Raw genomic sequence first — 13,928 nt, forward strand, 5'->3', positions numbered from 1 at the left:
AGTGCAGCAAGATGATCAGTTTTTCCCCGGACCACATTTCTATGTGTGTTCTGCCAAGTAGAAAATTAACATGGCCACAGGCCTGGAATGTTATACACCTGAGCACACAGAGGCTGAAGATGGAGGAAAGGAGGGGTGGACTTCTGGATGGGTAGGGATTAAAAACTAATGATGTCAAGTGTTGCTGGCCTATTTCATTAGCCAGTTCATCAGCAAAGTTGAGAAGCAGAAGAATTGGGGAATAATAACATTTAGTGTGGACATAGCCCCTGTAACTGCTGATCTCAGCGTTCTTTGTTCAACATTAAGCCTCAGGGATATATATTAAAAACTCTTCTGCCTCTCCTCATCTGTGTGCATATATCACCTGGCACAGTGGAGTGTTTTTTGAGGTCTCTGTGCAGTACAGAAATACAAATAATAAAGTGTTTCTCTCTCTCTCAAACGAGCCTCTCCACCTATGACATTAACTGGCTCTGCTAGAAGCTGCATCCAGACAGAAAGACTGTTAGATGTGACACAAGGAATTCAACAGACTACAATAAAACAGAAAAAGTGGGAAAATTTGTAGGGCAGGGGGAGGAGCTTCATTATCCCCAGTTCTAGTTAATCTGAAGTAGTATTTCTGGATTAACTGTTTTTGCTGCTGACTATTGATGACCCATGAAGTAAAAGGTTTCAGTAGGTGCAGGGCCGGCTCTAGGTTTTTTGCTGTCCCAAGCTAAAAAAATTTTGGCTGCCCCCATCCCAGCCCTTGGCTCCTCGCCGCACCCCCCTGCCACTCCAGACCTGGGCTCTCCCCCACCACTCGCATCCCCCTGGGCACTCACCCCCTGACCCGCACCCCCCTGCCGCCCCAGCCCTGGGCTCTCATCCCCCCGACCCGCACCCCCCTGCCGCTCCAGCCCTGGGCTCTCACCCACACACACGCACATCCTGCTGCCCCAGCTCTGGATTCCCCTTATCCCCCCACCATTGCCCCCCACACACATCTCCTGCCGCCCCAGCCCTGGGCTCACCCCTACCCAACCTGCACCCTCCTTCCGCCACAGCCCCGGGTCACTGGTAACTCACTCCCAGGACAGGTCATTCAGCAGGAATTTTAGATGTGCACAGAACACAGACAGGATTGGTTCCCATATGGTTACAGAACTGCAGTACAGTGGAACAATTTTCAGCTTGTGTGATTGGAGGATATCTGGATGCATATTATAAGACAGTCCTACATAAATGGTTCTCAGCTCCCATGCTGGATCCCTGCCGCTCCAGCAAATGGTCTGCCCCAAGCATGTGCTTGCTTTGCTGGTGCCTAGAGCCGCCCCTGAGTAGGTGCCATAGGACTGTTTTAAGTGGGTTTTTCTTGTTGTACAGGACTGGACGGCCCAGGGCTTCATAATGGATACAGACCCTTTCCACCTCTGTTGCTAATTCAAATCTAGTACCAGTACCAGATAATTAGTGACCAAAAATCACTACTGATGATTTGGTGTCCTATGTCACTTATGCTATATCCTGAAAGCATGGTTTGTCTTTTTGTTGTGTTCATACAGAGCCTAGCACTATAATTGGGGCCTCTAACTCCTTCTACAATATGAATAAATAATGCTGATAACAGTGAATTTGTGATCTCACAGTAGTTCCTAGTGAACAAGATGGCATCTCACAAGAAAAGGCTAAATATTGAATGGGCATAGTGACTGACCTACCCTTCACTATTGATGGTAGTGCTCCTTGGTCAGTATTGAGGCAGGATTTGGAGGGGCAGGGTATATTCAGCACTGCTGCATGTGTCATACTTGTTTAACGGACAGTGGAATTCAGTCTCCAAGATTGTCAGTCTTCTTTTCGTCATCACTAAACTCTCTTAACTTATTTGGAGGAAAACAAAGCTTGAATTCCTGGGCTTCTTTGTTTCAGTTTAAATCCCCAAATTCTCAGTAATACCATGCCGGAGGATGAATGCTTTATAGATCTAAAATCTCTTAAACCTTCAGCCTGAGAAATACCGGCATTAATACTGTAGCAGAAATGCTGCGGTACTGTTCTCTTCTTGGATTTTCTAATGCCTGTAGGACATAGCCTTTTGTTAAATTATAAAAGGCAATTCTTTAACTTAAAAAATGCAGTGTTTGATTTTGAACTGAGAAAGCACTGAGAGCTTGATTTAGGGTCAAAGGTTAATTATCTCTGGCATTGTCAACACTAAGACCCCAGTTTGCTGTGGTTGCTCCCCTCCCCCCAAAGTTGCTTCTGCCAGCTGGAGATGGGCGGGACTGTGTAGTCATTAATGAAATATTGCCACCACACTAAGAGATCAATGGGATGTAATCTCACCATCTGGAAGCTCCATGGTGGTTCTGAGCTGATTTTTAAATGGCAAATGAGCAGACATAATGAGTTCATCTACTTTGTGCTAATGACTCTCCAAAAATTGATTGCTGCAGAATTAGCTCATTAATTCTATCATGAGTTTTTACTTCATTGATTTCCCTTCCCAGCCCCCCCTCCCAAAAATGCCATTGATTACAATTCTGGACTTTTGGGTTTATTTGTGTTGTTGATATAGCGATTGGAAAACCCAAGAATGATGAACTGCTTACATGCAAAAGCCTATACAATAATGTTCATTATTAGCTGTGTAGTTTTACCAACACACAGAAATCCCATAATGTTATGGGAGGGGAATAAGAATATACTGTTATACCCCTTAGTTTGCAGTGGGACTTCATAACCTATTTACTACTACTTTGGTATTTGAGGTAGTCCTTCATAAATCTTGAAGTGCCTTTCAAAAATAGGTGGGCATTTTACAAATGGGGGAACTAAGCCATAGTGATTAAGTGACTTAAGGTCACCCATTGAGTCAGTGGCAGAGATGGGAATAGACCCCAGCCTCTTGCTTGGTTCATTGGCTCACAGCTGCCATTTTCCCTCCTCCTCTCATTATGATCCAACAACTCTAGATCTCTGAAACTCTGTGTTGTCTTGCATTATGCTCTGAAGTTTAGCAAACGCAAGTTCTGACAAATCAAGGGAAGGAACAAGTTCCATAGTTGGGGTCCCTGAATAGAAAATTCCCCCTGCTATTAGTCCGCCAGCATTCAAATCTAGAGATTGCTTCATCTGATCTCATAGGGTCTGTCTAGATGGCCAAAAAAAAAAACCTGCGACAGTGAGCTTCAGAGTCCAGGTCTGCAGACCTGGGCTTATGTTATGGCGCTAAAATTAGCTGTGTTAGACCTTCAGGCTCTGGCTCTCAACCCCACTACCTCCCTGCCCTTCATAAGCCTTACTGTGGATTTAAACATCAGTTTGAGGGCAGAGGTTTGGATGACTTGGGGAAAGTGCTAATGCGATACAGAGCTATGCGTTTCCACATCACTAGTCCAGATGCAAGCCTATGCCAGCAGAGACTGAAAGGCCTTAGCTCATAGTTGTTAAGGAACCTTTGTGAATTGAGTTGCTGAGTTCTACTCTAGTTAAGGATAGTTTAATGGTTAGGGCACTAGCCTGAGATTCGGGTTCAAGTCTCTGCTCCATTACAGACTTTCTGTGTAATCTTAGGCAAGTCACTTAGGCCATATTGGGGGGAGGGATAGCTCAGTGGTTTGAGCATTGGTCTGCTAAACCCAGGGTTCTGAGTTCAATCCTTGAGGGGGCCACTAGGGATCTAGAGCAAAATCAGTACTTGGTCCTGCTAGTGAAGGCAGGGGGCTGGACTTGATGACTTTTCAAGGTCCCTTCCAGTTCTAGGAGATAGGATATCTCCATTAATTTAATTTAATGTCTAGACAAAAATTAAGTCGACCTATCTACTGCAGTAATTACATCACCTGTGCATATCTACACTTTGCTCCTTGTGGCAGAAGTGCGTGTCCTCAGCAGGAGCTATTATATTGATTGTACTGTCAGTGTGGGGCATTGTGGGACAGCTCCTGAAAGCCAGTAACAGTCAACGTTTTCAAAAGTGCCTACCCTAAGTTATGTAGGAGCCGAGGCGCCTAAGTGAGTTGGGTGCTATTAGGGACTACTAATCAATTCTTTTCTTAAATTAAGAACTTTACTTATAACAATTTTGAAGCTTTCTGATTTTTTCAATGAATTTTAATTGAACCTCATTTTTTTTTAAGTCCCACATTGTCAAAAAGGCAGCTTCCTTTTGATTTTGTTAGCACTATTTCAGATCCTCTCTATGGTTTTTCAGTTGTTTACTCCTCTTTGTAATTGGATGTTAGTGATTGAGAATCTTTTATGTCACACTTGCATTTTCCATAAAAAAAAAAAACCAAAAACCTCACAGCATTGTGAAAAGTGTAAGTTCAAACCAGACGAGGGGCTGGGCCATCAGTGTGTTCACAGCTAATGCTGCAATTTTATTTAATCAATCATCCTGCCAGCAGGACACATTTTTAGATTAGTTTTCAGAACCCAAGACAACAGTGTCAAGGTGTCTGTTCCCTCATGTTTCCTTTTACTGTGTTTGGCAAGATGGTCTCTTGGGGTCAAATAGCTACTGTCAGTTAGAAGTCTGTAACTGATGTGCATGCATTTGTAGCTGCTTCCATGTGCCACTTGGCAAAGTGCAAAGAGTTGGAAATCATGCAGAGCTATGTTAGGGCAGGAAACTTCATGACTGCATCTCTCAGGGATTCTGAGTTTGGCTTGAGAGCCGTCCCTGTTTAATCCTCTAGTTATTTACACCACTTGATCCTGACCAAGGGTGGCTATTTGAAATAGACAGGCACAATGAAATGAGGCTGGTTAGTTTTATCTTGATGAATGGGAACAAATAGAAACTAGAAGCTTTTTTGCAATAATTTCACAATAAAAACCAAAATTCTCTGAAGCATCTGGTACTAGCCACTGCCAGAGACAGGATACAGGACTAAACAGGAATCGCCATAGCAGATCAATGATCTGTGTTCCCAATACTGATGTGTTCTTAGGGTCAGATCTTCCAAATCTTGCTCATTTAAGTAGTTCTGGTGACTTCATTGACTCCAATAACATTATTTGCATAGGTAAAGGCTAGTCCCAAACAACAATTTTAAAATTACACATAGTTACATAACATAGTTTCTGGGAAATTGCCAAGAGTTCACTGCTAAATTTGTGCTTTATTTTGATCTGAAGTCCTGCATTAAGTACCATGGTTTTGAATGCAAGAAGTGGCTTTTCCACTTTGTTGAAATTGTTTTTTCTGAACTCAGCAAAGTTTCTTCTGAAAAATCTTGCTGAAGGTAAGACAGAGGGATATAAAATCTCCTATTGTTTTCTATAGGTAACAGCAAAACTCTTGAAAGACATTGCTGTGTTTGCTGATTTTTCTTTACCAGTCATGTCACCCAAAAGATCCCCTATGGCTTAAAAGAAATTTTAAAATATTAAGTGTCTTATCTGTAAGTGACTGAATTGGAATGTTTTTAATACACTCTGGTTGTGTAAATCCATTGACTCTAACCTGGAGCCAGATATCACCGATGGGGGACGAGCTGGGGCTCTCACTCGGAGTTCTTGCTTCCTCCCATTTCTTCCCTTTAATACTTCAGTATTTGTATCCTAAATAAATAATATTATGGTTTACCTAGTGGCAATAGCAGGTTCCAAATCTCCTGGCAAGTTCTCTCTACCTGTCACTGTGGTATCTAAGCTTCATTGATTTCAGCTGGAATTGCACACATGAATGAGGGAGTAGATTTGGGTTCCTTCTGTGCCTTTCCGGATCATCAAAGGTGGCAGTGCAGCAAAGGTGTACAATAGAACCTCAAAGATATGAACCCAGAGTTACGAACTGACTGGTCAATCGGATACCATGTGAAACTGGAAGTAACCAATCAAGCAGCAGCAAAGACACACGCACCCCTCAAAAAAAAAAAAAAAAAAAAAAAAAAGCAAATACTGTACTGTGCCTGTATTGCATCTTAAAGGTAGGCACATCTGGGTTGCCTGTCCCCATCCCCGCCCCCTACGCACGGGGCAGCCACTTACAGCAAGATGGTGGGGCTGCCAGCCCACAGCAGTCGGAGCCAGTAGAGCAGGAGCAGCTCTGGGGTCTGCGACGCTTTCACCCTCCCCCAAGGAGCAGGATGCGCTGCTTTTACCCCCTCTCCTGGGCGGGAGGGACACACACATCCCGCTGGGAGAGGGAGAAGCTTGCAAACTCATGCCAGCGCTGAATAGGGAGCTCAGCTGCTGCTGAAACCTGGCCTGGAGTGTCAGCTGCTGGATCGGGGGCCTGAATTGTGCTTTGTTCAGAGTTACGAACATTTCAGAATTACAGACAACCTCCATTCCCAAGATGTCCGTAACTCTGAGGTTCTACTGTATTCTCCACCGTTTGGGGGAGAGATGTCATATGCTGCTTAGCAGTTGTATCTGCAGTTAATGAAAGAACATCCTTGACTGGTACTGAAGGAAGCAGCCCCATCTGGTCCTCTTTGGGCTGGAATGATTGGAGCTGTGTTGCTGACTTTAGGTGAAATTTTGGGGTTTTGGCAGAGCCATGTAACTTTATTTTTCCTATTCCTTCCTTTAAGGCCTCTGTACACTAACCAAGGAAATTGTTTTAGCACCTTTATAACCACATCATGTTTGAGTAACATTCTGTATAGAACTTAGAGGAAAGTTCTCACAATTTGCCTGGACTGCTTTATGCTCAAGGCAGCATATTGTGCAATCCTAAAAGGAAGTCATTTTTCTTGCAGAGCCTCTGAGAGGAGGTTTTACCATAATTAGAATTGCACTTGGCACGTTAATGGATTGAAACAATCTGGGAATTTCACTCTGTATACCTAAGCTGAGTTTTACTATATCATATTGCATGTTCCACTGAATGCATTTAAGTAGGTTTGGAATAATTAGGTTTTTATCAGTAAATGTCAGTTAATGTTGAATTCACTGTACACACATAAGCTTATGAAAAAATATTTCTATCTCTGATAATAAAAATCTACAGACAGGCAAAGTAAGAAAAATTCGGCTTGAGAACATATTAGAGGTTGATTTAAGGATACTTACTTTTTATGTTTTAACATGCGATATTGACAATTTGTGTTTTAACAGTTATAAAACTTTAATTCTTTGAATCCCAACATCTACTGTCATGAAATAATTGACTGACCCCTCCGTCCTCCCACCCCCTGCTGTAGGCTAATGCCCCCCCATGGTTTCCCATAACTGTGAAAAAGTAGATTGATAAAAATTGAGGACAAAATCCTTAAACCCCAAATTTTGCGCAATTGTGAAAATTTAAATTGATAATTAGAAAAAATGCTTAAAAATAAACATTGATATTATCTGTCAAAATCTTTAATAATCTTAAAATTATCTTATTTTCACTTAATCTGTTGTCTAGTGAGCAGTGGTTAAAGATTCTTTTGAGATGCTGTATTTGTATATTCCTGTGTGGCAGGATTGAGTCAGAAAAGTATATTTATGGTCTGTCTTTGTGCTGAAAAGGGCATTGAGCATGTACATAATTAAACATCTTTTTCACCGAGTTTAAGTATAATTCAGATTCCTTCCTCTTTTTCTAATCTGCTAGCGAGGTATCATTCAGGATTCATGTTCCCATACCTTTTATTCCGTTCACTCTTGGTATTTATACTGCATTTAGCACCATTGTACCTGACCCCATATAAAAATGTACTTAACTCTGACAGACAGTTAACCTTAGGTCCTCTTCTCCCCTTCCCACAGACAAGCAGATGGGTTTTTACTATAGAAATGCTAGGATAAAAAGTTGGATATTACATTTGTCCTGAATTCACTGAGAGTCATGATCATTCTGACTTCTTGTGGGAGGACAACTGAAGACCCCATTAAATTCACTAGGGACCTTGCCAATTATACCGAATTTACCTGGAAGCACTTAGGTGAAATACTTAAGTGATGGATACTCTAAAAAACACTAAGATAGCATAGAGTTCTGTAGTCACAGGCCAGCTGACAAGAAAGTTCTATCCCCTTTCTCTACAAGTCCTCCCTCTTCTAGCATAGGCATTCCTGATGAGCTTAAGGCAAACAGTGAGAGATCCCAGTCCCATTCCATTAAGGACCTTAAATGTAATTCCTTATTCAATGTAGTGTAGAGATGGGATCATAGTGGTGATATGCTTACACTGATCTGTGTTTAACAGGCAGGCTGCCACATGCCATGCCTGGTGGAGATTTTCAGCATCAGTGTTTTCATTCCCAGTTAGTGTTCCAACTGTGTTGCGCAGGGTATTTGGTTTTGTGGACTGTGCTGTTCAGAGCAACTATGGTCTTTGGGTTAATAGAGTTGCTTCAGTCTAAACTCTCAAAGCAAATCTGAGGCAGGATTTTTCAGCCACGCGGAGCAGGGCTTGGTTTAAAGCCAAGTCTTGTGAATAATTCAAGCACTTTCAAGAAAATTCTTATTATGTTCACTACTTTAAAAACTCCAATTAACTGTGTTCATTTAAAAAAAGTCTCCTCAATCCAGTGTGTGTGTGAGACTCTTACCCCATTATTGATGGAAGATTCTGGACTATGTCCTCTTCAGCAGAATACAGATGCATCATTTTGAGCGATGGAAATGTTGGGCTTTGTCTGGGTAGCTTCATCTGAAAAAGGCCCATCAGCTGGCTGGGTGGAAACTGTGTTGTAGATTTATATGATGCCTGTGCAGCAGTGAGTAATAAAGAGAAGACTCACATCACCAAGATCTTTACACCAGTCACATCTTGTAAACATGTATTATAGACACACTAAATGATGTTGCTTCTCTAACCTGTGACCCCATTGTGATATATAACCAAGTTATCTGTGAGAAGTTGAAACTGTATTGTTTTGTTAGTTGCCGCTTTGATTTCTCTTGGCACTGTGCACTTACTATCCTTTTCTTGACCAGGAGGATGGCAGTATAACCCTGCTAGTTTATGTGTATTCTCATGACTTGGGATTTGTATCCATATAGATTCTCCTATATGGTCCTTTTCATTATGAAATTCTCATTAGATACTATGGAATCTTTCATGTATAGTGCTATTCCCCTGTGTCTATGACCTTTCCTTCCTGTATAATTTTTAGCCAGTTATTAGTGTCCCATTCTTCTATTTTTTCGCCATGTTTCAGTAATGCATGTTATGTTAAGCTTATCTTCTGTTGCCAGGGATTCCAATTGCGGGGAGGGATAGCTCAGTGGTTTGAGCATTGGCCTGCTAAACCCAGGGTTGTGAGCTCAATCCTTGAGGGGGCCACTTAGGGGGATCTGGGGCAAAATCAGTACTTGGTCCTGCTAGTGAAGGCAGGTGGCTGGACTCAATGACCTTCAGGGTTCCTTCCAGTTCTATGAGATAGGTATATCTCCAATTTAAAAAAAAAAAAATGTTTACCTGAGTTTACTTTCAAGCTTTCCCCATTGGTGTAAAGACACACATTCTTGTTTTTCACTGTGTACCTATTTTTATTTAACTCCTTGGTTAGACACCCTGTAATTTTTCCAAAGAGGCACGTTTTTCTGACCTATACTTCATCAGACACCGATACCTTTGTATTACTGACATCCCTACTGGGTATATCTTACTTACTCTGAATGTTGTGCATGTGGTTATAGAAGGGTTGATAATTGGACTGATTAAGTCTCTAAGTAGTAATGTACTTAATTCCTGGATAGGGAAAGAGTAAGTTCCTAAGTGCCACATTTTCCAGGAACTGACTGGAGGGACAAGGTTAGAAACAAAGAAGTTTAAGGGTTTCTTTCTTTAAGCAGTGCCAGGTATTTTCTGTCCCTGTCAGCCAGACTGACTACCAACGATTCTATAATGCACTCAGAAGGGTTTGTCTGTCTGTTTGTCCTTCCTTGTCTCTCATTTGATGACTAATGCCTGCATCTGTGTGTAATTAGAGATAGGGTGGGGGCGGCTGTTATTACTCTCTCCTGTAATGTTGTCCCTCCGCTGGATGTTATTGAAAAGCCAGTGTTCTTCCAGGGCATTGGGCTTATCCTGGAGTTGGTCACCACAGGATCTAATTAAGGAAGAAAAGAAGAAGAAGGAGGGAGAAGAGCCTGTTTAAGAACAATAGCATTCTAAAGCCTCCCCTTTAATGAGGAAATTGAATTTGTGACTGTGGAGCCCACTTGTACTTTTAAAGTGGATCCAAGCATATTTATGTGAGCGAAGACAGAGCTTGCTGCGTTTCAGGGCTCTTCAGCAGTCTGTAATGATGTCTGCAGCTGCACCTCTGCCTCTCAAGAGCTTGTCTTTGCTTTGTGTTAAACTTGTCCTAAGTTGAGCTCTTGATACTTAGGAACATTAAATGGTTATTCTAATTGTAGCCCTCCATCCCTGCTCACAATCATCCTCTTCACAGCAGGAAGGGTAGGTGTGTTGCTCTGTTCAGCTGTTTTACCACGTTCCTATACCTCTGTCCCCAAAAGCAGAGCACAATCTTTCCAGAATGCTAATGACTGACTATCCCCAGCCCATCCATGGCGGCAGCCTGGAAGGTCAGTGGCTAGGATTTACCCCAAGGAATTTAGGTACCTGACTCCCATTCATTTTGACTTTCTGAGAGTTGGACACTTTTCTCTCTCAGGTCCACTGGAAAATGCTAGTCACTGTGCCTTAGCATCAAGTTGTAAGAGAGTAGGTGAGCTTGCTTTAGTAAACTATCTACCTGTCTGGTTTATAAATTAACCCTGAAGAGATTCAGTCATCCCCAGACAGAGGTTGCCTAGAGACTAGCTAAGTTCCAAAGATTTTGTGAGGCATTATGCAGGGGGAGGTGACGGGATGCTGGCCACTATGCTGGGGACCGTAGGCTGGTGGAGGTCTCCACATAGTATGCCTGCTTCCTTCCTGTTGTCCCAGCCTAGCATAATACAGCTTGGGGGGAGGGAGGGCTTGTTCACGTAACAGAGGGTCAGACATAGCCCTCCCCCAGCAGTGATGTGCACACCAGGTTGCTCTGCAGTTTATCCGAAACCTCATTGTTCAAATGTCTCCAGAACCCTTCAGAAAAACAGGACTATACTGTGTAGCTTTGCTGGACTCTCCTCTATTACATATCTCATCAGTTGTCTGCATATCTCTGATTTCCAGGGCATGATCTCTTGCCATATATCACTGCACTGATGAGTTTTGTCCCTCTATTTTGTTGCAGGAGTTGGCACCAGGAATTATTACAGGAAGATTGGCTATGAGCTAGAAGGGCCATATATGGTGAAAAGGCTGGACTGATGCCCTTAACAAGAGGCACGGGAACCCCATCTTCATACCAGACATGCTGCTGGGAGCAGGGAAGAGATGATGCTGACTAACCCTGGCAAGAAAGCTCAGGGGAGGAATACAAGCTTAAAAGCGAGGTCTGCTTGTTGCTAAGTATTTGTTATGCTGGAGACCCCAGCCATAAATTGAAATCTGTACTGGGAGGGACCCAATATTATTCTCCTGAGAGACCATCCATAGTCATTTGCAGTGGGGATCTCATGAGAGAGCCACTCGTCTTATTAGCTGACATGATACTGCTGGAGTTGGTGCAATAGTGCATTGAAACAAGCAGAGTTGTGCTGTTTTTCTGATTGAAGGTTCTCGTTTTAGGGGGCCCAGTTGAACATCTTGCTCATGTTCTGTCCGCATTTCCATTATGATGTCACTAGCATCATGTTTAAAACTTAGGCATGGAAAGCTTGCAGTCAGTTGAAATTGGGTTTGTAAGTTACTCGGGAAGCACAAATATTGTATTATTATTTTATGCGTCTATTTTTAAATTGGGCTGGCTGTCTTCTCTCCATACTGAGTAACAAGATTTAATTATTTTTGGGTAGGTGTGTGTGGTGGGGGCAGAGTGGTTTGCAAACAGTTTGGATATTGTCAAGATTTTGAGATTCACATTTTGATTAACTCTGCACTAGGGCAGAGTCTGAATTTTGGATCATTCCAGCAATGAGAGATTCTAAGAAAAGTCTTTTCAGAAGAATCAGAATAAGTGTCCGATGTGAGACGAAGCTACAAACCTCAGTGCGTAAAGGCTATGTGTTCAGCTCATTTACTCACTATTGCCTACTCCCCTATATTGGGGAATCCTGGGGTACAGTAGGTTTATAAGTGCTCTTTGTGCTGCAGTATTTGAGCACTCAGAAATATATTTTTTAAAAGCATTATGCTAGATTTTAGCTGCTTGACTCATTAAAGTCAATGGGAGCCATGCAGCAAAAATTGAATGGAATGCATTAGAATGTGTCTCTGCATGATAGGAGAGAAGCAGCTTGAACTCTTTTATAGTCTTTCGACCTGAAATGGGGTTGAAATCAAGGGAAGCCATGTGTACCGAGCTCAGCATTTTACACATGCTACTCTTATAAATGAATCTGCCAAAAGTCTTCTGGAAAATTCAGGTGTAATAGCTGCTCATAGACAGATGTGATTAACTTGAAGAGAGTTCCTGCAGTTGTGTTTCAATGCTGTTCATTAACTATGACTGCCACCAGGATCTATTGCCGCTTCAGAACATTGGCTTCTGGGGGTCATGGGCTAAGAGCTGCTCTGACGTCTGCTGACGCACACCTAACCAAGGAAGGGGAGAAATATGCGCAGGCTGTAGACATGCATTCTTTCTGGAGAGAATCTTTTAATAGAATTGTGTAAAGAATAGCTGACAATAAACTTTATATTATTAAAGTGTGAACTTCTTAAAGGTGTCCTGCGTTTTAAGGCTTCAGCGACTAAAATGCATCCAGACAAGTTTAACTCAGAGGTAGGAAAATTCCATGCCATTTTTGCTTTCTAATGGTGTATACAGACAGCCTGCTTTTCAAATAAGAAAAGGGTGGTTTGCTGGGGGGGAATTTGCTTGTTTTTTTTTTTTTTTACAAGACTTTTCTATTTTGCAAGTCTCTGTGGTAACTGAAGAACTGGTAGAATTCTGACGTAAATACAGATGAAATCAAACCTGATTCATTGAAGGAGGATGATTTTTATTCAGAACGTTTAAAATTCTCTTTGAGGGATAGTTTGTTTTATTATCACCTGTTTAGCTTACATGACTCATATACACTTGGAATAAAAATAAAACTCTTGCTTTAAGATTCAACAATTCTTCCCACTATCCTTTAAATAAGGGCTGAGAATGCTCACAATGCACATTTCTGAAACCTTCAGGTCTTCCAGGAAAACCAGGGAAGATCAGATTTGACATCTTTCAAGCCACTTGCTTGCTTCATCAAGAAGCATCAAAAGGTACAAAACCCATGATCTAGTTTTCCTTTTACAAGTCACCTCATGGCTCTCTGTTATGTCTTCTTCCTGCACTTGCTCTGCTTCTGCCAGAACACAGATTCATTAGCCCCTCTTGGCCACGCCCTGATTACAGAGATATCTAGAACCAGTGTTATAATGGAGCCTTTTGCACTCAGCATTCCACAAAATAGCAACCCATTGATGTTAGCAGCAGCATCCTGTGCAAGTTGCAGTTTGAGTAATCAAATTTTGCTGCGCTGAATTCTCCTGACAGTTTCAAGTGGACAAAGTTTTCTTCATTTCTTGGCCTAAACCCTTGTGTGACATTGCTGTGCACAAATCAGCTGCTACATTGCACCCTAAAGCAGGGGTGGGCAAACTTTTTGGCCTGAGGGCCACATCTGGGTATGGAAATCGCATGGTGGGCCATGAATGTTCACGAAATTGGGTGTGGGAGGGGGTGAGGGCTTCAGCTGCGGGCTCTGGAGTGGGGCCAGAAATGAGTTCAGGGTGCAGGAGGGGGCTCCGGACTGGGACGGGGTTTGGGTGCAGGGTGGTGGAGTGAGGGCTCTGGCTGGGGGTGCAGGCTCTGCAGTGGGACTGGGGGTGAGGGGTTAGGGGTGCAGGAGGGTGCTCCGGGCTGGGACCGAGCGGTTCAGAGGGTAGGAGGAGGGTCAGGGATGGGGCAGAGGGTTGAGGCGTGGGAGGGGCTCAATGGTGTAGGCT

The 13,928-nt window shown here is 42.7% G+C and overlaps 1 protein-coding gene across 1 annotated transcript in view; it reads left to right on the forward strand.

Moving 5' to 3' along the window:
• Positions 1-12,651, forward strand: part of ELP3 (elongator acetyltransferase complex subunit 3) — a 114,471-nt gene extending 101,820 nt beyond the window's left edge. The window contains exon 14 of the mRNA XM_034766751.1: positions 11,128-12,651. Within this exon, the coding sequence (XP_034622642.1) occupies positions 11,128-11,204 (77 nt within the window). The 3' untranslated portion in view covers positions 11,205-12,651. The remainder of the gene's footprint in view (positions 1-11,127) is intronic.
• The last annotated feature ends 1,277 nt before the right edge of the window (positions 12,652-13,928 follow it).

The sequence above is a fragment of the Trachemys scripta genome, chromosome 3 (assembly GCF_013100865.1).
Source record: "Trachemys scripta elegans isolate TJP31775 chromosome 3, CAS_Tse_1.0, whole genome shotgun sequence".
Taxonomy (NCBI): Eukaryota; Metazoa; Chordata; order Testudines; family Emydidae; genus Trachemys; species Trachemys scripta.